Consider the following 27,720-nt stretch of genomic DNA (forward strand, 5'->3'; position numbering starts at 1 on the left):
AGACAGTTGGATGGAAGTGCTACTGAAACAATCTTTTGAGGTGGTGACACTTGCCCTGCAGATAGCGCTCTGTGAGTACTGTTGCCCATGTCTGCTTTGGCGGGCAGAGCAGTTATGCAAGAACTCCCTGGTGGGATTTTTGGAAGGGTTTGCAGGTGATCCTGCTCATGATGGGCATGACCTTCCGGGCAAGATACCTTGTATGACCTAATTTAGGCTTCAGCTATGAGTATGGCTCTATTGGTGTTCGCATGCCATTTTCCGTGGCTCAGAAGCTGGTTGTCTGATTTGGTCTCAGTCCCATCTTCGCAAGCTCCCTTTGGACAAGCCTGTGAAGGACTTTTGGGGAGTCTATAGTGTCTAGGCTCTCTAAGTACTGACACAAGGCCTTAAATCATTTTCTACTGGTGAGAAGTCATTTCAGGGAAGCTGGGAAGTATTACCCAGAAAGAGTGATCAGTTTACAGTGAAATAAGTCTCTGTACAAGAGGCAGCCCTTTCAGAACAGCTACAGAATCGTGCAGGAACTTGATGCCGGAAGTTCCAGGACTGCTCGAGAGGCACAATGAAGCCTTGGCAGTCTATTGTTTTTATTTATTTATTTATTTTTAATTTATATGGTATCCAAAAACAAGTTTTGGTTCAAAGTGGCTTACAGTGTACAATAAAATTGCAGTAGTGTTTTACAGTTGTGACTTAGAGGTCATTTGTAGCTTATGTGATTGGTTGTAGAATTTTTTTAAGAGGTTTTTTTTTCAGTTCTTTTCTGAACTGAAGATAGTGATACTTCTTCTGGTTTTTGAAATTGAGTTCCACCATTTGGGTCCCAGGAAGCTGAAACCTGCTGTTTAGATGGTTTTGTATGTTTCTGGGTAGGTGGAATAGCAGATAGCTTCTGGTTCTGGGCTTGTATTACTTAGAGAGAGTTCGATCATATCTTGCATGTATGCAGGTGCTATTCCAGTTAGTATCTTGAAAATGAGGGTACTAGCTTTGAAGAGTAGTCTTTCTTTGATTGGCAGCCAGTGTAGTGTTTTGAGTAGTGGGGTCGCTCTTTTGTATTTTGACTTTTTGAATATGTCTTGCTGCTGTGTTTTGGTTGGTTTGTAGTGATTTTTACACCCCACATATCCTGCATTGCAGTTGTCTAGTTGTGATAATATCATCGGTTGTACCATTATCTGGAATGATTGTCTGGGGAAGTAGTCTCTTATCCTTCTCAGTTTCCATAGTGTTCTGAAACATTTTGATGTTGTTTCTGATATTTGATTATCCTATGATAGATGTTTGTCTAGAAAATTCCTAGTATTTTCAGTTGTGATTCGATTTGGTATATTTCATTGTTGATTGTGAAATTTTGGTGATCTGTGGGGTTGTACGGGCTGGATAGAACTAGGAATTTGGTTTTGTATCAGTTTAGTTTGAGTTTGAATGTTGTTACCCAGTCTTCCATTAAGGTCCAGGCCTGTTTTGACTTTGTCCAATATGTCTGTGATACTGTTGTTAAAAGGTATGTATATGGTGACATCATCTGCGTATATGAATGGATCGAAGCCTATTGCTTCCAGTGTTTTTCCCGAGTGGTGCCATCATTACTTTGAACAGTATTGGTGATATTGGAGATCCCTGTGGTACCCCACATTCCAGGATCCAAGAAGCTGATATCTGGTTTGACATCTGTACGATGTAGGATCTGAACCTTAGGAATCTGTTGAACCATGCTGCCACTTCTCCACATATTCCCATGTTGTCGAGTAGGGCCGTTAGTGTTGAGTGGTCTACTAGGTCGAACGCACTTGCATATTGAATTGTAGTAATAATATATTCTGTCCTTGGCATATTAGACTTTTGAACTTTGTTATCATGGTGTTTATGACCATCTCAGTGACTGTGTTGTGGTCTGAAACCTGATTGGGAGTTGTGAAGGATTGAGAATTGTGTCATGTAGTTTGTGGTGTCGCTGATATTGCTAAATCTGTTTTGGGGTATTGGGGTGAGTACGATTTCATCTTTTGTCTATTGGGAATTATCCTTTTGAAAACATGTATTTGATGTGTTTTGTGAGGCATTGGTGGGTCTTTCATCATGTAATTGGGGCATTTGTCTAGCAGGCAGTGTGCATGTGCATATTTTGTCAGTAATGTCATTGCTGTGTTTACTTTGGATGTTTTAAAGGAGGACCATATTCTGTCTGCCACAGTGTGGATGTCACTTATTTCACATTCTTGTAAAAAGTCTGTGACGGGTGTTTATGGTTTCTTTAGGTTTGATCTTGTTTTTGTTATTTTGTGTTCAAATTATTGTTTGAGCTCATCTGCAGTAGGTGATGTTTCAGTTGTTGCTAGTACATCTTGAGTTTTCAGTAGGTTGTTCATGAGTTTGAATATTTTTTTTCTTGTTGGTCTGTTCTGGGTTGGCGTATGTGCTGTAATATTCTGCTTTAGCTTTCTTTATGTTGTATGTGTATGTTCTTATAACTTTTCTCCATATTGTTTTGTTTATGGCAGTCATGTTTTTGGTCTAATATCCTCTCGAGTTTCCTGCACATTTTTTTTCAGGTATAGTAGCTCATCATTAAACCAGGGTCGTGGTTGTTTTTTTATTTTTTGATTCCTCCAGTGAGTAGTCATCTAAGATAGTTTTACTGGCAATGAGCCCAGATAATTTCAAACCAGTGGATCCTTGAAATAATACACAAAGTTTACACCCTAGAGTTTGCTTGTCCTCTTTCTGACATTTTTCATAGAATCTGCCTGGTTCCCACTAAAAACAATGGCAGTCCTTATAATATTTTACTTTGGTAGTTTCCATTTAGTTTTCTACTCTGCTTCTTGTCTTTTTGGGGTCTAATAACATGTTTTTTGGGTTCTATTTGGAACGTGGAATGTTTTCTTTCATATTACTTATTTCTTTAATGCTAATTTTTTCTGTAACAAGATTCAGATGCTTGTGTGTATTGGCTAAATTGCAATAAATATTTTTAAAAAGCATTAGTAATCCACTCAATAGTGGAAAAGCAATTACATTAGAGGCGGTTGTCCCAGTCCCTCCAGATTTTGTAGTTCCAAATAAAGACCTGAATGAGAACTCTGAGGTTAATAACAGTAGCCATCTATCAATGAGTATTTTTTTTAATGTCTCTGGACTCAATGGAAGCCACTTTGCATATTACCATTTGGACAGAACACCAGTGTTTTCTCTGTTTTGTGGTTTTGGGATGACATTACCAGTTCTGCATTCCCATTTGTGCTGGCAACAACTTCAAAATTAAGTTGATGGTTGTGGTGCCTGCTGACCTTCAAAAGGCAGGAGTATTGCTGCATCCCTAATTGGAGGTCAGCCACATAGGCATCCAAATGGCAGACATAGGCGTCACTATGGAATAATAAGTGCTACCCAAATTTTATCTGGCATCTTCTACCTGCCCTCTCCCTCCCCCCCCCCCCCCAGTTCAGTATCTTTCCCTCTTCCTCCCCTCCCCTCCCTGCGGCATGGCCCAGAACCACCTCTCTATTTCCTCCTCCTCGTCTTCCTCTCCCCCACCCACCCGGCAGTCCTCCAACTTTCAGTGTGTTGCCAGCGAGTCAGTCATTCAAACAGGTCATTGCCAAACAGCTCCAGAGGTGTGTCCCGCCTATTCTGATGCAACTTCCTGTTCCGGCATAGACAGGACACGGCACAGAGAAGAGTTCTCGAGTCAGCCAGTGGTAGTTTGCTTGAATAGCTGACACTGTCAGCAATGTGCTGAATGATTGGAAGACTGCCAGACTGGGGGGGGGGGGAGAGGAAGGGAATAGCAGATGTGCTTGCTATGCTGGGGGAGCGGGAAATATAAAGATGCTGAATTCATGGATGGTGAGGGAGGGGGTGAGAAAAGTTTCTGATAACAGGGTTGGGGTGGGGTTGGAGAGAAATGTTGGAGAGAACCAAGAGATCAGATGAAGGAGTAGGGAAGAGAGTGTAGAGATGCTGGTGCCACTGAGGGAAAGAGATGCAGGAATAGTAAGGTGTGAGCAGAGGAAAAAGACTTGATGGTGTGGAGGTGGAGAGACAAAGAGATGCTGGACTGTGGGGAGAGGGCAAGGAGAGAGAGATACTGACCCTGGGATGGGTGGTGCAAGAGAAAAGGAAGAGCCCCGCCCAGTGCATACCAGGATGCACTAGGCAGGGCTGGGCGCCACCATTTTCAAGGCAGTGCCATTGGAAGAGGAGGGAGGCTACCTCCCTCCACCAAAGGTAGGTGGTGGGGATGGGCTGCTAAGACCACCAGGGGTATGATGGGGTGTGGATTGACTCATGGCCCACTGGGCCACCAGGGCTCCATTCATGTGAGGGGATGCTAGGGGGGTTGGGGGGGGGCTGAAGACCCAACATATTTCCAGCCCCCCCCCCCCCCGGAACCTGTGTCGGGGGACGGGGGGTGGGGTTGACTCACGGCCACCAGGGCTCTATTTGAGGGGATGCTGGGGGGGACTGGAGGTCTGCTGGACCTCCAGCCCCTTGTGTCACTTGACTCGGGGTGAGGGTACTTGGAGTCTGGTGGTCCCATGGACCTCAAGCCCCTATATTTGACAGATCTGGGCTTTTGACAGCTTAGACCTGTCAAACAAGTGTGGGAGGATATAGACCTGTCAAACAAGTGCAGGAGGATTGTGCCCGAGCACATGCTCAGGCACAATCCTCCCGCACTTTTACCCTATGATCAGAGAGAATAGCATGCTTAAATTTGCATGCTATTTTCTCTGATCATAGGGGTGGTAAAGCCCCGTACTGTTCCAGCACTTTTTAGAGCGCTATTTGGAACAGCGCGGGGCTTTCGATCATCAGCTCATTAGCCTACTCTGACCCTTCTATTCCTCTGTTTCTTCTTTCTCTGTGGCAGTGGTAAATTGGCTGGGAATTGAGTAATCCTTTATGCTTCCTTAATTGTAGCCAATTCCTTCTTGAAGTTATTAATCTCATCTTTTATAGCAGGTATTTGGAGAGAGGGCAAGCACGTCTTATATTCCGCCAAAACCGATATACTCATATCACCCCTCTCCTTAAATCACTTCATTGGCTTCCGATCAGATATCGCATACAATTCAAGCTCCTCCTCCTTACCTACAAATGCACTCAGTCTGCGGCTCCTCACTACCTCTCCACCCTCATCTCCCTCTATGTTCCCGCCCGCAACCTCCGCTCACAGGACAAAGCCCTTCTCTCAGTACCCTTCTCCACTACTGCCAACTCCAGGCTCCGCTCATTCTGCCTTGCCTCACCCTATGCCTGGAATAATCTTCCTTTACCCATATGCCATGCCCCCTCCCTACCCATCTTCAAATCTCTGCTTAAAACTCACCTCTTCAATGCTGCCTTCGGCGCCTAACCGCTCGAGAAATATAAAATACCCCAATCTATCCACCCTATCAGATTAACTATTCACTCGTCCTCTAGATTGTTCACTTGTCTTTAGTTTGTTCTCTTGTCTTTTAGATTGTAAGCTCTTTGAGCAGGGACTCTCCTTCTATGTTTGAATTGTACAGCGCTGCGTAACCCTAGTAGCGCTTTAGAAATGGTTGTTGTTGTTGTTCCATGTTTTGCCTTAGGATTAAAGCAGAACATGTATTGCATTGAATGAAAGCCATGTTGATGTGATTCATAAGTGTGAAAAGGTGAACTATGTTAAAGGATATGAATGAGTAGGATTGACCAATTAGGGGGTACTGAAGACATTTGTTTCTTGATTTTTCCTATATAGAGGGAGTTAACATAGGGGTGGGTGGAAGGGACTATAAAGTCAGAAACTCTGCAAGTGGAAAGAGAGGTTTCCTTTATTTTAATATCTTTTTTTTTAATAGGAAAGGATAGAAGGAAGGAAAGTCAGCAGTTTATCAAATAGATATTAGGAGAATGACAGGTAAAATCAGAATAGAAATCAAGTCTTACAATGCACAGATGAGCTCTGAAAGCACTTAGAAGTCTTCTGTTCTTTCTTTTTACCAAACTGCTGTATACAATTGCCTCTCCTCCAAAGACACACAGACTATTAGTTGACAAATTCAATGCAGCCTGATTGGATTAGATAATTCACCAGCACAGAAGGTTCAAAACACAGTTCTGATATTAAAAGCACCTTTTAAGACAATTTTGTCATAGAAATATGAAAGCACAATGCAAAAGAGCAATTTAAAGTTAGGCAATAAATAAGTATGAATTCAGAGATATAGAAACTTTTAAAGTCGGAAACGCTGCAAGTGGAAAAAGAGGTTTCCTTTTTTTAAAAAATATATTTTTAATAGGAAAGGATAGAAGGAATGAAAATCAGTTTACCAAATAGATATTAAGAGAATGACAGGTAAAATGATTGTATAAGAATCTTTTAGTCACTTCTCAGTAAATTACTAAATCCTTTTCACAATGTGGTACATTTTTTTCAAAATCAGGCCCTGCAAAAATTAGGGCCGGATAGTGATTAAAAATGTTAGTTGCTACCAATCGAGCGATTAAGAATTTTAATTGTTCTTAATCATGACATGCATTTTGGGCATTTCTCTTACCCTTTCCTACTAGCTCTCTCCTATTGAACACAATCATCTGTATCTCTCTCACCCTCTTTGTTTCTTTCTCTCGTGCCCCCTTCACCAGTTTCTTTCATTGCCCCTCCCTCAGCCTTCACCTGGATTCTCTTGTGCCTCCCCCCCCCCCCCCCCCCCCGATTTATTTTTAATTCACCCTGCACTTCTCTCCCCATGTTTACCTCAACAGCAAGGCTTGGGCTCCAGATTTTTTCCTCTTTCTCAGCACTGCCTCAAAGTCCTCTTTCTTCCTCTGCACGGCTGGTCTCTGCATATTCTTGAGCCGCACTGTGCAGGAAGTTGGGGAAGTCTTGTGGACTTGAAACCGTGAGACTTCCCCACTTTCCTGCACGGTGCAGCTCAAGCCAAAGATATGAACTCAATTTGATGGACAGAGAGTTAAAGTGTAATGAATAAAAAGATGCACCTTTTTCTATGCTGTGTGTCCTTCGATAATATCTTATAGCACAATTTCAATACAGTTTTCTCTTCACATGATAGTGCAACCTTGCTTATTGTCAGTATTTTATATCAACTACGTCTGCTTTCCAACAAGATCTGTTTTTTTTTTTTTTTGCTTTCTTTCTAAGAACAATTCAGCCGTTCAGATCTTGAAGACCATGAGTTTTCCATGTGGATCCTCTTGAAGAAAACACAGTCAGCTGACAAGAGTGTGCGGCTACAGGCGGTGGAAGAAATGGCAGAGACCCATCATTGGCATGGTGAGGAAATGCAGGGGACAGAATAGCTTCACTAACCTCAGACAGTCGCACTCTTCACTGACCAGGAGTGGTTAAAAGTCAGGAATCACGGAACATGGGTGGGCGAATAAGAGGCTAAAGGGTTGATACGCAAAAATTTAACCAGGAAAGAGGCTCTGGCCTAGTTAAATCACACTGGCCAGCTGAACCGATAATATTCAGTGGTGCTTAACCAGATGCTGCCTCTGAATATTAGCTCAGACCACCATGGTACTGGGGCAGTCGCAGAAATTCTCTTGGTACTGCTGATATTGAGTGCTGGTGAGTAGGATTGCACAAATAGCAGTACTAACTTGCACAGATAGTTATTTTGAGTACTGGTAGTAAATATCAGCTATACCTGGATAATTTGTAGTGGCACAAAAGATCCAGATATTCAGCACTAATACCAGGATAGGGTATTAGGCCCATTTCACCCTGCAGTGGTCAGGTCTTGTCAAAAACACTGACCGCCACAGGCTGAATATTCTAATCTGCGATTTATAGACTGCACAGATCCCAGCTGGAGGTTCAAGGCAGTTTACAAATTAAGAGACTCATAACTAATGAGAAATTATATTATTTAAGAAAACATAATAAAAATTTTCCAAACAAAAAAGTTTTTAAGTTTTCTTCATAAATACATATAATTCTGTTTCTCACAAATTTGTCTTGTAAGAGCATTCCAAGCTAAAATTGCTCAGTAAGAGAGCACAGCATCAAAATGTTATTTAAATCGAATACCTTTAACTGTGGGAAGTTTTAACTGGAGCATATCGCATAATCTGAGGATGAGGGAAAGAAGAGATCGGAAAAAAATTTGAATAAACATAACAGAGGTATTACCATACAAAATGTGGAATATTATGCAAACTGACTTAAAAACAATCTGTGCTCTAACAGGAAGCCAGTGAAGTTTCTCAAAATATGACGAGATGCTGTCGAATTTCTTTAGATGGAAGATCAATTGGACAGCCGTATTCTGGATTAATTGAAGTTTATATAAAAGTTTAGCATTTAAACCAATATACAGAAAGTTGCAATAGTCCAGTTCATAGGCTGCCTTTTGGATCCTGTTTGTCAGTCACAGAGGTACATGCCTGCCTATTGCATGCCTCCTGCTTTTTTATATACATTGTGAAATGTTATAGCCTATAAACCACATTAAATGAAATGAAAACTGAAAATCTTTTGACACTGTTGGCTGAAAGCAGTCATGTTAAACTATTCAGAATTTTTTAAAAATTTAGATTAAAAAAAAAAAGGGAGGCTGTGTTTTCTCAAACATTAGTAAGCTTTTTCTGTGCTCCCCTCTGTGATGTTTTCAGATTACCAGTACAGAACAATGGCTCAAGCCTGTGACTCTAGGACCGCCATTGGTCTGGCTCGCAGCCAGGACGTTGATCTCCGTTTTTTTCTTCAACCACCTCCACTGCCCAGAGAAAATGATGTAAGTAGAGGCATATGAAGGTATGCCCATTCTAACTGGGGGTTGTAGCTGCTACTAACTTGCGTACAGACAAAACTTTACAAAAGAAGTGCAAAAGGAATCAACTGAAGCCACACAGAAGGCTAAACAGCTCTGATGTTCATGGAATAGAAATCAAGTTGTATTTATTACTTTATATATGCTAATTTTTAGTCAAAATAAGCAGATACCATTGTCAGTGCTTTCTGTGTTCCCTTCTTTGTAATACAAGGTCTGAAATATTTTCAAATTGTCATGTCAATAATCCATGTCTACTTATGATTATTCTGCTTATCCAGAATTTTCAAAAGTATTTCCATGGGTAGTTAGTGCTTTATCTGCAGAAATAGGCTTTTCCTTTTCATCGTGCTAGACCAGTCCAAAACCACTGGGTTTTGCAAATTTGCCGGCAGATAGAAGCAGAGGAGCTGAATCTTCTAGAGGCAGTATAAGGAGTGGGGGGGGGGGGGGGTCCTTGTGGGACTCCCCCGAAACCCGTATAAATCCCGCCATCCCCGCTTCTGTGCAGCTCTCTAATCCGCATGCATTTTGACAACTTTGAATATTTATTCACCTCACTCATTCTGATTTCCAGATAATTTATAAATATGACAAACAGCACCTGTCTTTACAAACCACTTATATTTCTTCTTTTAGTGAGTTAAACCAGCACGAAATATATTTTAGTCACTCTCCATCACTTACTGCTGCAAGCTCGTCCTTCTCAGAGTCAGAGTGTTCTGACACCATTTTCCTTTGCTCCACAGCAGCTTTGCTCGAACTGGAGCACTTGCCACTTTTGAGAGCATGTTTAAACCTTTCAAGCTGCTTTTGAGATGCCATTGCAGTTTAGATGCTTGGGGCACTCGCAAAATCTCAACTCTGAGAAGGGATAGCCAGAGGACAACACACCTTAACAGAGCACCCTGGTGGAGCAGAGCTCCTAGGCGTCCATATCCCAGCGATGACATCACTTCCTTCTTCCACTCTGGATTTTATAGACCACTATCATAGCTTTCCTCGGCTGTCTCTTCTTCAAGCTAAAGAGCCCTGACCTATTTATTCTTTGCTTATCCCCTTTATCAATTTGGTCACTGTTCTCTGTACCTCTTCTGATTCCACTGTATCTTTTTTGAGATGCAGCAACCAGAATTGCATACAGTACTCAGTGTCTTACCACTGAGTGATGCAGAGGTATTATGATGATCTTTATTTTATCCTCTATTCTTTTCCCAATAATTTCTAAGCAGAAAATTTCAACATATTGTCCTCAATGACACTCAGATCTTTTTCCTGGAAGGTGACTCCAAATGTGGAGCCTAGCATTGTGTAGCTATAACTTGATTACTTTTCTCAATGTCCATTAAGGTCCACTTTACTCTTAACCTCATTAGGTTTCATCTCGCATCTAGATTCCTAGTCTTACAGTCTCCAAAGGTCCCACATGTAATTTCACAACTTAGAATAATTTTATTTCATCTGTAGATTTGATTTCCTCATTCCCATTTCCAGTATAAGATCTCTGTGGTCCTCCATTATTCACTTTCCTTTATTGAGAGAATTGACCATTTAACCCTTTTCTCTACTTTACATGTTTTAAATAGATGTCAGTTCACAAAAGACTTTGCCTCCTATCCTATGGCCTAATTTTCTCAGAAGCTTCTCATGAGAGACTTTTCTAAATTTTTCTAGATGTTCAGAACACTTCATCAACCGTCTCACCTTTATCCAGGGTAGTACTGCAGTGGTATGTGTGTTTTTCTGCAACATATTTGTTGATGTGGTTATTTAAAATCCCACTACTTTACTGCATTAAGAGTAAGTTAGGTGGTTGATTTTTTTTTTCCTGCATGTGCATTGGAACACTTTTGCAGTTTATTACAATGGCCTTATAGTGAGATAAGACTTAGCAGCCTGAGGCTGGACGAGTGGCTTAAGTGGCTGGTACCATGTATTAACATGCAGAAGGTCTCTGGTTTGATTTCTGGGTCAGAACGTCTGCTCTCTAGAGTTTACACTCCAGCCCTCAATCAAGGCATAGACCATAGAAGTCTGCCCAGTTACCAGCATCGCCACCTAATCTCCACTAAGATTCCATGGATCCATTCCTTTTAAACAGGATTCCTTTGTGTTTGTCCCATGCATGTTTGAATTCCATTACTGTTTTCATCTCCACTACCTCCCACGGGAGGGCATTCCACATATCCACCACCCTCTCTGTGAAAAAGTACTTCCTGACATTACTCCTGAGTCTGCCCCCCTTCAACCTCAATTCATGACCTCTAGTTCTACCACCTTCTCGTCTCTGGAAAAGGTTTGTTTGCGGTTTAATACCTTTCAAATATTTGAACATCTGTATCATGTCACCCCTGTTTCTCCTTTCCTCCAAGGTATACATGTTCAGGTCAGCAAGTCTTTCCTCGTACAGTTTGCAACGCAAATCCCATACCATTTTTGTAGCTTTTCTTTGCACCGCTTCCAGTCTTTTTTACATCTTTAGCAAGATTGGTTTGGCTTTTTCTGTAAGAGGTAGCTGCCCATGCAAATCTCCTATGGGAGGACCAGACTGGGAGGCTCTTTTCTCTGGCTTCGAAGAGCATGGATGATCTGAAAATAGTCGCACTCAGTCTACCCAATAGTCACATTCATTATCTTAAATACATAACTCTTCCTCTCTATAATTCCCTAATGAGTCTATAACACATGAACCTTATCCGACCACATGAACTCCTTGTATTTGCTTCTCTACCGGAGATGGCGATACATCTCAATGTAAGCCACATTGAGCCTGCAAATAGGTGGGAAAATGTGGGATACAAATGTAACAAATAAATAAAAATTATCAATTCATGATTAAATCAAGAATGAACGTTGATAATTATATACTTGACTATGGTCTGTCTTTGGTGTTTCTGGGACATAAACCATAGAAGTCCACCCGGCCCTGTCCTTATGTTCCAACTACTGGAGTTGCCGTTGAAGCCCACTCCAGCCTATTCGTCTTCTCATTTGCGTGGCACAGACCATAAAAGACTGTGCAGCACTATCCTCATGTTCCAACCACTGAAGTTGCTGTCTAAGCCCTTTCTAGCCCTTCCTAAACTAGATTGCCATGTACGAGACACAGACCATACAAGTCTGCCTGGTATCAGCCCTAGTTCATCACAGCTGGAGTCACCATCTGAGTGCCATTTGACACGTCCACGCATATGCAGCAATTTAAGTTTAGGGTTTTCTTATAACTTCCATTTTCTAATTAGAGATCCTCTGTGTTCATCCCACACCTTTTTGAATTCCGTCACCATTTGTGTCTCTACCACTTCCCTTATGAAAGACTTTCCGCATCTATGCTTTTAAAGCAAGGAGGGAGGAGGAGATAGTACTCAAAGAACTTAGTAGGTGAGAAGCTGGTGCAGGTGCAACTTACATTTTCCATGGGAACCCCGCAGGAACTGCTTCTGTCCCCATGGGAACCCCGCAGGAACTGCATCGGTCCCCATGGGAAACCCACAGGAACTGCTTCTGTCCCCATTGGAACCCCACAGGAACTGCTTCTGTCCCCATGGAAACCCCGCAGGAACTGCTTCCGTCCCCATGGGAACCCCGTTCCCGTGCAAGGCTCTAGTTTGGTTATGGAAAAGGTTTTTGACCGTATCTTGTGGGAGTACCTGTTCTGGATCCAGTGTTGAAGGTAGTTTCTTGGGGTGAGTTCAAGCTTTTTATACCAAACCTCATGCTCATTTGTTGGTGAACGGACAATTGACCGGTCCCTTTGACTTAGATGGGGCACTATTCAGGGCTGCCCCTTCTTTCCATTCTTTTTTTTTTAATAGCAATTGAATCCCTGGCCATTAAGATTCAGGCAGGCTGATTCCATCAAGGGGGATAGTGGAGGGAGGGGGAAAGGTCGGGACTTGATATACCGCCTTTCTGTGGTTTTAGTAATTACATTCAAAGCGGTTTACATAGTATATACAGGTACTTATTTGAACCTGGGGCAATGGAGGGTTAAGTGACTTGCCTAGAGTCGCAAGGAGCTGCAGTGGGAATCGAACCCATCTCCCCAGAATCAGAGTCCGCTGCACTAACCACTAGGCTACTCGAGGGAGGGATAGAATGAAAAGTCAGCTTATTTGCTGATATTTTATTGTACTTGGACTGGGTTCCAATTCATGTAGATTCTGCGCTGTGTATCATTAGGGATTTTGGAAAAATTTCTGGGTTATGGGTGAACTGCGATAAATCTGGATTGTTGACATTGGCAGGCAAATACAATGAACCCTGGCATTCCACACTTTATTCCATCCACCTATGAGGTATCGTGGTATTTTTTGAGCACTAACCCAGTAGTTTTCTATAGTGAAAACATACTTTGTAATATTGAGGCTACAGGAAGGCTGTTCCAGGCCTGGCAAGATCTTTCCTTCTTATTGGTTGGTCGAGTGGCTGTGGTCAAGATGATCATGATACCCAAGCTCCTCTACCCCTTACAGTCTATCCCAATTTGGCTGTAAAAGAGGGATTAATTTAAATTTTGTTCCCTTAAGTTTACCTGGAGAGGAAGGGTGCCTAGAATTAGTATGGCCATATTAGCCCTGGATAAATCTCAGAGGGGGCTCAATCAAAGGGGTATATGGAGAGGGCAAAAAGTTTTCCCCCCTGGTTGGATTAGGTTGGATTTAAGTTGTTTTTTAACCTATTCATGGTCAGGAGGGACAGCCATTAACTATAAGCAGAAAATAAGATTTTTGGCTCCAATGAGAGTGGCTTGGAATTGGTGGAAGAAGAGATGGAGAACGCGGCCAGAGGCATCTCCATTTAAGCTTTTGAGGGTAACTAACTTTTTACCAGGCTTATGTTCTTAGTATAAGCTTCTGCAATCCGCATCGAATTCAGTATGGATCAGTAAGTTAAAAGAGGATTGGCAGTGATAGATAAGTCTAGAGTATTCTGTATAGCAGTTTCTGGAACTTTTTACCACAATTTATGATTCTAGTAAGTCAATGGAATTGCACAAGACCCAGTTTAAAATACTGCAAAGATATTATCTCACACAATTGGGATTGTGGGATGACAGCATGTGCATCAAATGTAAGCATGTCTCTGGGTCTTATGCACATTACTTCTTGGAATGTCACACTTTAACTGTATGGAGAGAGGCACTGATAATAGAGTACACCCTACTCTGCAAGCCAGAATGGGATTATGAGGTGCTGCTCTTAGTCTCTCAGGCCTCCCTATTAGGCAGGGAATCTCAATACCTCACTTGTAATACCTTACTGCTTATTAAAAAGCTGATATTATCTTACTGGGTGGCTGAAAAACCTCCACCGACACAACAGTGGGTGGTACAGGTGAAGGAGCTAGCCAGCTTTGAAACTGACTTACAGCATCTGCCTCACCTAACAGAAAATATTTTGTGGAGAAGGTTCTTAGAGATGCATGCCATAGGGATGTAATGGCACTGAGTGACTCTATGGATGTTTGAGGCTGTGGGGGATGGGGGGGTGGAGAATGAGAGAGGGAGTTTGACAGGTAGAGTGATAGTTGACATGGTATGCCGGTAGAAGGATTGCATGTTCCTGGTTGGTATGTGGCTTTATTTAGCGATGTCTGGTGGGGATATATTCAAAAAGCGAAGTGGAGAGATGTAGACGAATCTTATTGTTCCCTTATTTTATTGAATTGACTTGGGCAAGTAATGGCGATCCTTGGTCATGAGTAGAGCAGCTGTTGTCTAGTAGCACTGATTGGATTGCTTTTTTGTTGTGTTCTGTATATAGGCTCCATACAGTTATGTCGATATTGTGTTGTTCACATCTGTCCATTGGCAATAAAATATAGTTTAAAAAACCCCAAACAAACAAAAAAAACAACCTTCTGCTGTCTAGCACAGTCTAGTCATCTTGGGATTTACAGTGATGTCAGTGCTTATAGTTATGTTCATTGTATGTGAGTGACACCCGGTGGTTGGAGTCAGGGTGCATGGTTGTAAGGCTCTAAAGGGAGCCAGGTTACATGGCCCTGGCCCAGGAGGTTACTACAACTGAATATGCTTTAGGGGTTGAGGGGGGGGGATATATAATAGGGGAATTCAAATTCCCAGGTAGTATGCAAAATGTGCTTGTCACCAGATTCCCAGCCTGGTCTTGAGTGAGCTACAGAGAGAAGGAGCTGAAGAAACTGTCAGGTTTAAAAATAGAAATCTAGAATGTTGAGTGTATTTAGGGCTTCATCAGGGGTTCTCGGCTAGAGGTGTGCACGGGGGCATAATCTAGTACCTATTCCCACATGTCTTCACCCCATCCTCATCATATTACTATCGTCCCCTCACCATCCCCAGTCAATTCTTTTCCACCCTCCTTCCCATCACAGTCATGTTGTTACTGTCCCCTGACTCTCAATGTTCCCTATACGCTGCGTGGGGGTCCTCCTTCTACATTTCTGCCAGTCGGGGGGGGGGGGGTTGCTATTTTAGTATCATATTTTCAATCACTAGGAGCAGGTAGGTCCTTTGAAGTCCTGCAGAACTTGCTTGTCCCTTGCTATTAAAAATTTGATACTAAAACAGCACACCCACTGGCAGCAGTATAGGTGGAGGACTTCCACACAGCTTAGAGGGAATGCCGTCCTCAGTTTTTTCTTTCCCTTCCGAATAACCAGCTTGCATTTAAAAGATCTTGTAAATTCAAACAAAACATAAAATACATCCTATAACCTGTAACATAAAAAATAGACATTACTTTGTTAAATATGTTTTGTTTTTTAGCTGAAGTGTTGGTGTTTCAAGTTTTCTGAGTTGAGGCACAGATTTCCCATTGTCTCCATCCTTGTGCACATCTCTATTCTCAACCCAGTTCTTGGGACACACCCAGCCAGTCGGTTTTCAGAATACTCAAAAGCTTCTGCAAAAAAAAAAGAAAAAAGCGCTGTTGGATTTATATCCAAAGTTACAAAACCAAAAGATTGGCAAAACTTTCTCACTGCTTTTTGCAGACATGGCTGCTGCCTCTTCCAGAAAACCCTTCCCCCATCCCAGATCTAGCTAAGTCGGAAGCTTTTATTCTGTTTTAGTCTGTTTTACCACAGGAGAACAACGCAGACCGAAGGGTATTTGGTCTGCATTGTTCTCCTGTGGATTATCTGCATCTAGATCACAGCCTGTATTGTTCCTTATATTTATTCTGTTTTATCCACAGTGATGTTGGGAATATATGAAGTGTTTTAGAGCAGCTCCCATCCTTGCAACATATCAGTAGATGTTTCTTTCCTGTAGGATTACTGCATAGAAGATGAATTGCGGCATCTCCTGTCCTCACTGCCCCAGTCTGGGCTGGACCAATGTGTGCAATATTTCACGTCCCTGGCACTGAGAGAGAGCAGCCAATCTGTAGCAGCACAGCGGGTGAGCTTGGAGGATCATATTATATTCAGAGACTTATGTAATATGTTTTAGCTTGCAAAGATGTATAGAGAGAATATATAATCCATTGGTTACAACATTAAACCAACAGGATGGAGTAATCCTAGCATGTGCATTTGGTTGCCCTCTATCACTGACTCTGTGCCTCAGATGTCACTTTTGGGGCATTTTCAAAAACACTTCCAGGGGTGAACAAGTATTTATCTACAGAAAAAAAAAGGCCTTTCAAAATAGTCCTGTGGAAAAGAAGTGGTGCCTGAGGCAGGCCAAAAAAGCAGGCCTAGATTTAGACATAGGCAACCGCCTAAGGCATTAAGGAGGAGATTTTATATATGGTGCCTAAAAAATTGGTGCTGAAATCAGTGCCGACTAAGCGTATTCTATAATTGGTGCCTAGATTTAGGCGCAGATTATAGAATACGCTTAGTTGATATTTCAGCACCTAAATCTACATGCATCCGTTTACACCAACGAAAACACGGCGTAAATCCCAGCATGTAGATTTAGGTGCACCAGGCCATATTCTATAACTAGGCTTGTAAATTTTGTAACACCCACGAAATGCCCATTTTCCTGCCCATAACTACGCCCCCTTTGCCTGCGTGTGTTAGAAGTTCAGTTCACATTATTACAGAATACGCTTAACGACTCGTGTGCCTAAATTCTAATCAGTGCCAATTAGTGCTTATTATTGCTTGTTAAGTGCTGTTACCAGCACTCATTAGCTTGTTAAGCTACGTGCATTGTTATAGAATCGGTGCGGATCTCTAGGCACGCTATATAGAATTCAGGGGTAAGGAGGTAATTCTATAAGGAACTGTCTAGCTGTAAATAGTCTCTTTTAGAATACCGACTAGTGGAAAAGTGCATGCCATGATTTGATGGTGCATACTTTGCCAATGGGCATGTTCTTGGGTGGAGTGTGGATGGGGCTCTCAGGTACAGGTGTAAATTATAGGCTAGTATGAATTTGTGCCCATTGAAGCACACAGTTGCCGGGCTGGTGTAAGTGCATTTTCAGCCACTTGTGCTAGTATTCTATAAAGAAAAGAATTCTCTCACCCCCGCCCCCCCCCCCCAAAAAAAAAAAATGTTGAAGGTGCTAAGTACCAAAGCCAAAAAGGATCCACTTCAGGGTCATCCACCAGTGCCACTTCAAAGAGGTACCACCAAGGCATTCTGCTTCAGTACTCACACTCCTGCTTTCCAGCCTTTAAGTGACCATATGCTTATTGTAATTCCTTTCAATTGTGTTTTTAATTATTGATGACAATGTAAACCACAATGACAGAACCTTCTTTTTAGGCATATCAAGACTTATAATAAACAAACTTGGACCACCCTCGGCTCTCCAAGCTGCAAGGGAGGATCCTTACAAATAACACTTGCATATAATAAAAAATGTAAACAGCTTTGATTGTACTTGTAGCCTGTTATCTATGCTAAGTTTTGTTTTTCAGATCTTATCTGAATGTTTAATAGGAGTCCATTGCAGGTAGGAGCAATCTATACAGTACAAATGGCTGTTCATTTCCTGACAGGTTCACTGTCATTTCAGGGAGGGCTGTGGTGCTTTGGAGGAAATGGACTTCCTTATGCAGAGAGCTTAAGCTCAGTTCCTTTGGAGAAAGTGGAAATCTTTTGCCTTCAGGCCTTGGTTAGCCATTCTAAGGTAAGTCTGGCCTGTGCTCATTAACCGCATTGCCTCCACCTGTGTTTGCCTGGCAGAGCTTGGCTGTATCTGATCCAGCCTTGTCAGAAGCCATGCATCTTCTGTAATCTGCGAATCCACAGCAATACCATGACATAAAATCACTAGGATAAGGGCAAGCGGGAGGGGGAAATACAGTATGTGCAAAATACCTGATAATGAATGCAGTCAGTATGACTTCTTTACATTTAGAATCTGAAAGCATGGTGACAGGAAAGAAAATCCAAACTAGTCCAAGAAGAGATAGATACATCAGACCCTCTGCTTAATGGAGAACATAACACTCTGTCTCAGTAGTTCACAAACTGCTCCACTTTCCAGCTATATCAAAATCATAGAACTCGCAAAAATAAAATGCGTTTGAAAATCCATGTCAAATTCATGGCTTTTTCTTCACACCATGAAGGGGTCTCCTCTCCATAAAAATACTAAAAGTAGGTGTAACTAGAAAGAACCCTTAAGAAGTAAATATATGTTTTTAAAAAATCTTTTAACATTAGAATATGCCATACCCGGGGTCAAACCAATGGTCCATCTAGCCCAGTATCCTGCTTCCAACAATGGCCAATCCAGGTACCTGGCAAAATACTAATTAGTAGCATCATTCCATGCTACCAATCCCAGGGTAAGCAGAGGCTTTCCTCCAGGAACTTGTCCATACCTTTTTTTAAACCCAGAAACGCTAACTGCAGTTACCAAATCCTCTGGCAGCGAGCTTAACTATTCTTTGAATGAAAAAATATTTCCTCCTATTTGTTTTAAAAGTATTACTGGGCAGACTTCTATGGTCTATGCCCTGTTCGTGACTGAATAGATATGGATGGGCTTGAGTGTAAATTTTAAGGGGCTTTGATGTTAGCTTCAGAACTTTTATTTATTTATTAGGATTTATTTACCGCCTTTTTGAAGGAATTCACTCAAGGCAGTGTACAGTAATAAATAGATTAAACATGTGCAATAGTCAATTACAGCAGTAAAATTATTCAAAAACAATACGACGTATGGCATGGTATACTACTTACAGTGTCAACACAATACGTAGTAGAATATTATAATTGTAGTGAAGGGTAAAGCAAAGATGTAATATATAGGTAGGTAAGAAAGTAGGAAGAGTTGGAAAGTAAGGTGATTGATTTAAAGAAAATTGCACATGAGGTCAGAGAGTTGGTTAAATATTATCTCAGCTAGGGTAGGAGTGGATAAACATGTCCTGCTGCAGTATATGCAGCCCGAGTCACTCCTTGTGTGTGTGAGTGAGATTAACAAGTTAGTTACTTCTTCCATTAAAGGCCTGGTTGAAGAGCCAAGCTTTCACCTGCTTCCTGAAGAAGATAGTCTTGTGTTAAGCGGAGCCTTTCAGGCAGTTCATTCCAGAGTATGGGAGCTACTCCGGAGAAGGCTCTCTTGCGGGTATCAGATCGTGTAATGTCTTTTGGCGAGGGTGTGGCTAGTGAAAGTCCTTGGAAGGACCTTTAGTACAAGAACAGTGGATGGACTTCTACGGTCTGTGCCCTGAAAATGGCAAGAACAAATCAAACTTGGGTATACGTATAAAGTATCACATACCATGTAAAATGAGTTTATCTTGTTGGGCAGACTGGATGGACTGTAAAGGTTTTTATCTGCCGTTATTTACTATGTTATTTCCATGTAATTACTACTACTACTTAGCATTTCTAAAGCGCTGCCAGGGTTACGCAGCGCTGTACAAGTTTAACATGGGGAAGGACCGTCCCTGCTCAAAAGAGCTTACAATCTAAAGGTTACAAACTATGTAGTCAATGTAGGTATCAAGAGTGGGGAAGGTGGTAATTCCATTGAGTGTCCCCTGGTCTTTGTACTTTTGAAAAAGTGAAAAATTGATTCACTTCTACCCATTCTACACCATTCAGGATTTTATAGACCTCAATCATATCCCCCCTCAAACGTCTCTTTTTCAAGCTGCAGAGCCCTAACCTCTTTAGCCTTTCCTCGTACAAGAGGAGTTCCATCCCCTTTATCATTTTGGTCACTCTTCTTTGAACCTTTTCTAATTCCACTATATCTTTTTTGCGTAGGGGCTCTGTTGCATAGACCAAACTGTAGGTTGTGACCCAAAATATGGTTGCAAAAACCTGCATTTTGGGTCACAACCCAGGTGAGCTGTACATAGAAACATCAGCCTGCTCCTCCAGGGTTTGTGGGCTTTCTGTGGCTGCAGTAATGAGGTCATGGCCATTGATTAGCACTGCCCTACAGGCAAAATTCCCTCAGAATTCCATGGGACACACTATTCACCACATTGAGATTTACGCTGTTTTAGTTGTATATACAACAACTTGCTGGAAGGATTGGAAGCTGCTGTGGTATTTAAGGAAATATAAAAATTTTAAAGCCCTTTTTGGAGGCATTCTCTACTTTCTCACCTATTTCAACGGAAGCTTCAGGAAGGAGAAAAATCCTACAGTGCTATAAATGTGGTATTTTTTTCTCTCCTTTGAATTTTTTGCCTCTGTCCTTCTTCAGGACTTCATCTCAAAACCCTTCTGCAAGTCTTTCAGGACCCAGTAGTGGCTCCAGAGCGGCAGTCCAGGAAAAGAGATACATTTAGGGCTGGGTTCACTAAGCTGCTTTCCCATAGACTTAGAATGATATATAAAGAGGTAGACCCCAAGCCCTTCTAGTATGCTTATTTTCTCTTGCTATACCATAGGTTCAACTTGATCTCTAGCTTTTCCAGTGTCTCCCCACTCCTGTACTTTCCCATGCTTTCTTGGAATCATCACTTTTTTATCCTAACCACTTTTGGGAGACCCCTCTGTGCTGCCCACCCTGTGGCAAAATATTTTCTTTATTTTACTACAGAATCTGTATTTTCAAGCCTCATACATAGTTCTTACTCCTAGAACTTATTTGTACCAAAAAGTGCTTACCTCCCATACAATATATTTACCTTTAAATGATGAATGTCTATTATATCCCACTTCACTGTGCTTCATATAATCCATAACACTTACTTATGCACCTTTTAAAATTGATCTAGAAGCAAGGGTTAAACAAGATAAGCTTTTTAAGTCCCTTCTAGCCCAGTCTGTCTAAAATGTTGTGATCTTTTCTGTGTTCCTTTCTTGCTGGAATGCAGGGATACTTCATTGTCTGAGGGCAAGCAAGATAGAAGGCCCTCACAAATGGGTGACATTACCTAAAGCACCCATGAAGGAAAGCTTCTCCCCGGGTTTTAAGTCTGTAAAATCTTTGCTCTTAGCAACGTATGTGCATTACTTCCTGTGCTTCATTGTTGTACAGGCTGCCTTAGCTGTATTTTGTGCCATGGATATTTCTCTCTCAGCAAGTAAATTTGTCTCGAGTTTTCAATTATTCAGTATTTTAGCACATGGGTTCCCTCTTAATTTGGTTTGTTTTTTTCACATCCATCTTTTTTCATCACTTTGGTGCTGTTTGACATCATGGCTTCGACACTATTTTTCAAGAAAGCTCTCAATAGCTTCAAGAAGTGCAGACAGTATTTCAAGACCGTATCCAGTACGGATATTCTTAGTGCTTGCAGTGTCTTGGCCTGGATTATGAGGCCTCTAAGTGTAATAAGTCAGCTTGTGACATGAAAAGGTCTTCATCAACATCAAGACCAATCCAAGATCATCAGTACAGGATGCATTGGATCCTGAGAAACTCTTGTGCTACATCAGACACTGGGGATGCATCCATATGGAATATGGCATGAAGGAGTAGAGCCTAGTGGTTAGAGCACTGGGCTGACAACCAAGGAAGCCCAGTTCAAATCCAGCTGCAGCTCCTTTAAATATTGAGCAAGTCACCCAACTCTCCATTGTTTCAGGAACAAACTCAGATTGTAAACCCTCTAGGAATGGGAAAATACCTAGTATACCTGAATTAGCACACCTGAGCTACCACTGAAAAAGGTAAGATAAATCCAAATAAATTATGGAGCCTCAATCTCCTTTGCCAAACATCAACTTGAACAATTGGAATTGAATATTAACTAATACCCAAAAAAGGTGAAGGATCCAGTGTCTTCTGTATTGGTATTGAGAGATACCAGTGCTATGTGTTATATGGAGCCAAAGGAACATTGATATCAGTCCTCTGTATAGCATAACACTCAAGAACTCCCAGATTTTGTCAGCTGTCATATTCACCAGTTGCCTTCAAAGAGAGGAACACTCAACCTCCTTGATGTTGGATGGGGCATATCAGCCTTAAAAGTTCAGGACCAAGGCCATTCATATACCTCTGGTGATCCAGGAGGATGCGAGTTCACCTGCCATGTTCTTTTTAGCTCTAGCACCATATTCTTCAAGAAGATGCTAGAAAAGAGGTTGAAGGAGTGGTTTGCCAGACATCTTGCACTATTCATTGTTCTGACATCAAGACATATAAGGAAGTCAAGCTGATACTCAAGACCAATCAAGTGTCTGGAGGATTTTCACCAATCCCAGGGCATCAAAAGGCCTCAGAATCTGTGTTAACCACCCATGGCTGGCCGGTTGTGTTCACAAGGCTAAAGTGGTACAGTTTTTATTTATTTTTTTGGCAATGTGGCAGTTGGCCTCTCATAACAAGACCTAGTGTGGTAAATGTAGGGCCTTGATTGCCTACACTTCTCAAGACCTGCTATGTCCTGCTCCCTCTGAATTGCATATGCCCCCCCCCTTGAACTTCCATTAATACCCAACTCCACGGGTTTTATTAAAAAACTGCTGGAGGCAAGCAGCACTAAGTATGTGGACACTCTGCTGAAGTCTATGGGGAGCATTTTGTTGTCACCACCCAAGTCCCATGAAGCAATTTGTTTATCAAAGCCTGCAGAGTCAGACACTCATGGAAGTTCAAGGGGGGTAATGTGCAATTCAGAAGCAGTACAACAGGTGTATTGATGCTTTGCTTGATTTTGAGCAACCAAAGATAAGTACAAGCTATTTATTCTGACTCTTGATTGCCTACAAGTGAAGAAGAAAAAAAATGTTTTTCCAGTCTTTGCGACTTCTGTGTTACTACTAGTTGGCTTACTGCACTGAACTGTTTTGGTTTAGCTTAGTATAATCCCCAATACCTGGGTCAGAATAATTCAAAACAAGTGTCCTAACTTTGTATTGAGTTAACCAGGCACCTGTCTGAATATTGGCTAGCGCCCGGTTAACTTCATGTTGGCGGTCATACCCAGATATTCAGTGCCAGGAGCTGCACATACCTCCCTCTCTTCCCCTGTGCAGAGGGAGTGGAAGAGAATTTAGCAGTTATGCAAGGTATGTGGCTTAATGCAAACTATAAGATTACCACTCAAATTCCACAGCTTATTTTAAAGGATTAAGGGATAAATTGGGGAAAGTAGGAATAGTAAAATGTATGACATGTTTCGTCAAGGAGTGCTTCTTTCTCATGGACAACTTCAAGAAATTGTGCATTCTAAGATTCCATTTTATCATTTTTTTTTAAACTGTGAGATTTATTAGAGGAGTATGCGAAAAAAATTTACATAGCAATACTATGCAATTGGAGACAGCACTCTTTAAAATAAGAAAGTGACAAAATGTTAGCTGTAGAAGGTATTGAATGCATGGGTGCAGTAGTAAGCATCTAGATATGAGACAGCATGGGACAGGTGACTAGGTAGATTGAGTTTGGAAGAGTGGAAAGCTATAGGTATGTTTATACCTTCTCCAACAGATCTTGCTGGACACCAGAAAGGGGAGAGAAAGTGGGAGATGCAAATAGTGGCGCATGCTGGAGAAAGTGTGGGAGAAGAGGTACTTTTGGGCATCTGTGGTAGAATTGCTAGATAATAAAACAATGTTGGGCGGGGGCATGAACCCAAGTGCATAATTGGACCAAGGAAGATTGGTTGGATGATCCTGGCAGGAGCCTATTGGTACTGATCCCAGATTGGGAAGTCAATAAAAGAGACTATGATATCTTACACATGTTAATTTTAACTGCCAAGATTGTGATTGCTAGGAATTGGAGAATAGAGAGAGGGTGGTTCCTCAAAGGGATGCTGGAAGGACATCTGTTGACAATGACAGATTTGAAAACATCATTTGAGGTAAAGGGAAAATCTGAGGCATTTCACAGGACATGGGCCTTGTTTAGCTGGTAAATAATTGGAAATTGAACAGTTTGGGTTGGATGATGGGAGGGCAGTGGCATAGCTATGTGGGTCGCATGGGGAGCGACTGCTCCCCCAAAAGGACTTCTGACAGTGCCTTCACCTATTCACACGGTCTGTCGCATCTGCACAGCTCCCCCCCCCCCCCCCAACGTCTCAACCTGGCTATGCTTCTGGGGAGGGTGAAATAAAGGTGGAGGCATCAGGAAGTGAGGGAGGATAGGTATTGGGGATAGTTTATCCTATATAATAATTCTCACCTGACTCACTCTGTGGGAGGGGAAACACTGAAGCACTAGGCTGGCTGCCAGCAACACTCACTGTGCACCACTCACTGTCACTCAGGACCCGCCCTCAGCCACGCCCCTTCTGGACATAATTCGCAACCCCAACGTTCTAAATGAAGCCTCAAAAGCCCCTTAAAACCGGAACTGTGAGGCGCCAGAGATATCCGGTTTGGCCATGCCTCGAAAACGGATGCCAGAATTCTGAAGCGCCGTATGGCCCACCCTCGTGTCACAACGTCATGACGACGAGGGCGGACCACACTGCAGCAAACTACGGAGGTCCACGCGATCTGCACACTGCTGGCAAGTAAACAAACGCGATCAGACCTCGCAGGTACATCGAGGGGGGTCGGGGGACACGGGTCGCGAGGCACACTGCAGCAAACTACGGAGCTCCATGCGATCTGCGGAGCACACTGCTGGAAAGTAAACAAACGCGATCGGACCTCGCAGGTACCTCGACGGGGTGTCGGGGGACACGGGTCACGAGGCACACTGCAGCAAACTACGGAGCTCCACGCGTTCTGCGGAGCACACTGCTGGAAAGTAAACGCAATTGGACCTCACAGGTACCTCGAGGGGGGTTGGGGGACACGGGTCGCGAGGCTACAAACACTACCTCCCCGTGCCTGCAGGGTGCTTCGGGACAGCTGCGTCGCTCTACATGCCTCCACATCCTACAAACCCCATCTCCCCCTGTCCCAAAACCTTGCTAGCACCCGTTTCATCTCTCCCAGAAACGGGCCTTTTTTACTAGTATTATAAAATTTGAAATAACTCACTGTCTTGAAGTGGTATCAGGAAGGGAGGTCAGTGTGCTTTGCTTTCTACTTCCTTAAGGCAGAGATTTTCAACCCAGTCCTCGGGGCACACTCAACCAGTTGGTGTTTTCAGGATATTTAATGGGGATATCCTGAACACTCCAGCTGTCTGGGTTGAAAACCCCTGCCTTAAGGGTTATTTGTTACTCTTGCTATTCCATAGGTGCTGAGTGCTACAGTGTTGGTTATTGTTGCTAATGAGTACATTTGTGTGGTTTGTAATTGAAAGTGATTGCAATAAAATTTCTTGAAAGCTAAAAAAAATAAAAAATTTGAAGGAAAAGACCTCAGAAGACTGAAATTGCCCAACTGTGCTGCATAGGGGCTGTATATATATTAGAACCTGACCAAATTTTAGTTTCAGCTTTGGTGCGAAATCCAGATTTAGGCATGCTTTGGTTTTACCCAAAAATGCCAGGTCTTGGCTGAAAATGAAAATTCCTCCCCCCCTACCACCACCATAATGCAACCACTTTCTGCCCATTGCCCTCCTATCACCTGAATACCCTTCCTGGGCCTACCTTTAAAAGCCTACAGGTCTAGCGTTTAGGCACAAACGCTTATGCCATAGAATGGGGTAAGTGTTCACACCTGAAATAAGGCACATCATTGCCGACTTAACGCTAGCATTCTGTAATGGATTTGGCATGCAAATTTTCTGTTATAGAACACTAGCTTAGCGCTCCGATTTGTTGGTACCTAACTTTTAGCGACCTTTATAAAATTGCTCCCAAAGTGCTTTTACACACAAAAAACTCAATTATCTTCAGTGTGCTTTTTAAATTTATGCTTTCAAGGGAGAGGGCGGGAGATAGCAACCACTGGGGGGGGATTAAGGAGTTGTCATAACTTAAACTCTCCAGATTACTTTTTTGTACCCCGGACGTGACTAAAACAGGCCTAACTTGGCACGCTCTCCTCTTTAGGCTTGGACATTTTTCTTCTTCTTTGGTAATCACTATTGGATGTCCGATTTTGGGCCCTCCTTAGTCCTGCCCAAAATATGCCCCTAACTAATTGGATGGTCTGCAGTGTTGGACATCCCTTTTCTTCCTTTGCAAAATCAGTATTTTGATGTTTCATGCACGTGAACGTCCATTTGGGCATTTTGAGATGTCCATATGTTTTGAAGATATGCTCCATAATGTGAGTTATTCTGTAGTTAAAATCGTGTGTATTTCAGCAGCAGCCTCACTGATGGATGGCAGATAGTCAACATCTATAAAGACCGACAGATGCCATTTTGTTCAAGGCCAAAATAATGAGCAAAATTTAAACTGCAGAAAGTAAAATCTGATGTTATACATAGAAAATGACGGCAGATAAAGACTTTATGGCACATCCTATCTGCCCATTTACACCATCCTCTCCTTTATTTTATTTAAATCCCTTCTATTCCGCTCTACCTACAATTCTAGGCAAATTTCAAGTTTTGGTCAAGATTAAAAACAAAAAATTTAAAAATTTTGTTCTGATAATAAAATTGAAAATTTATTGGAGGATTTTCATATAGATGATTAAATTTGAAGCTTCTGAGGTCTTTTCCTCCAAGATTGTTTAAATTATTGGAGTTTTTACAATCCTAATATTTCCATCTCTTACTTACAATTGTTTGAGTGGATAAAAGTGAGCCAGGATCCTACCTAAAAAAAAAAAAAAAAGATATTTGTGTTAATAATTGTTGCTAAGGACTTGTCAGATTTGTTTTTTTGTATTACATCCAACTAGTGTTAATGCTAGTGTAATGATGACAGCTTTCTTCTCACTGCGGACAAATCGTAGCAAATGGAGGGCTACAGCTGCTGCAGCGCATATACCTGCTTCGGAAGGACTCCCAGAAAATCCAGAGGAACATAGTGCGCATCATTGGAAACTTGGCCATACATGAGCAGCTTCACCCAGCCATAGTGCGTGCAGGTAATATGGAGTCCATTCTCCTCTCCTGGGAACTCAGACAGATTTCTGAGGTTTTTCTGACAAGCCAAAGAAATCATGTATAGATTAAAATTTAAAAGGTCTCCTAATTAGCCACATCCACCATTCTGAATCTGAGCAGAACAGGGCACCCTGCACACTGGCTATATCAGAGCTATACAGCACTTGATATCTCTAACAGTAGTAGAGCCTCCTGCATGATCATGCATTTGATATACTGCTTTCTGTGGTACAACCAAAGTGGTTTGCATATTATATACAGTTATTATTATTATTATTATTTATTTGTTGCATTTGATTCCCACATTATCCCCACCTCTTTGCAGGCTCAATGTGGCTTACAATACATCATGGATAATGGAAATGAGAAGAGAATAGATTTTAGGTGTTACTTTCTCTGTCCCTAGTGAGCTCACAATCTAACGTTTTTTGTTTTGTTGTTTTTATAGCTGAGGCAATGAAGGGCTAAGTGACTTGCCCAGGGTCACAAACTGTTGCAATGGAAATCAAATCCAGTTCCCATGATTCTCAGCTACTGCTCCATAATATATCACAAACCTCTGGACAGCTCAGAATTCTTTTATTCCAAACCAGCTTACAATTCAAGGAAAAAAATATACTTAGTTGCAAAAGAAAGGCAATCTATTAACAGTG

General features: G+C 42.0%; 1 protein-coding gene across 4 annotated transcripts in view; it reads left to right on the plus strand.

Moving 5' to 3' along the window:
- The window catches only part of SERAC1 (serine active site containing 1), a 125,011-nt gene that overhangs the window by 47,733 nt on the left and 49,558 nt on the right, over nucleotides 1-27,720 (plus strand). For all 4 annotated transcript variants that reach the window (XM_030198408.1, XM_030198407.1, XM_030198409.1 and 1 more), the window contains 5 exons: nucleotides 7,148-7,279; nucleotides 8,626-8,747; nucleotides 16,042-16,170; nucleotides 17,747-17,860; nucleotides 26,886-27,048. In XM_030198408.1, the coding sequence (XP_030054268.1) occupies nucleotides 7,148-7,279; nucleotides 8,626-8,747; nucleotides 16,042-16,170; nucleotides 17,747-17,860; nucleotides 26,886-27,048 (660 nt within the window). The remainder of the gene's footprint in view (nucleotides 1-7,147; nucleotides 7,280-8,625; nucleotides 8,748-16,041; nucleotides 16,171-17,746; nucleotides 17,861-26,885; nucleotides 27,049-27,720) is intronic.

Source organism: Microcaecilia unicolor, chromosome 3 (genome assembly GCF_901765095.1).
Source record: "Microcaecilia unicolor chromosome 3, aMicUni1.1, whole genome shotgun sequence".
Classification (NCBI taxonomy): domain Eukaryota; kingdom Metazoa; phylum Chordata; class Amphibia; order Gymnophiona; family Siphonopidae; genus Microcaecilia; species Microcaecilia unicolor.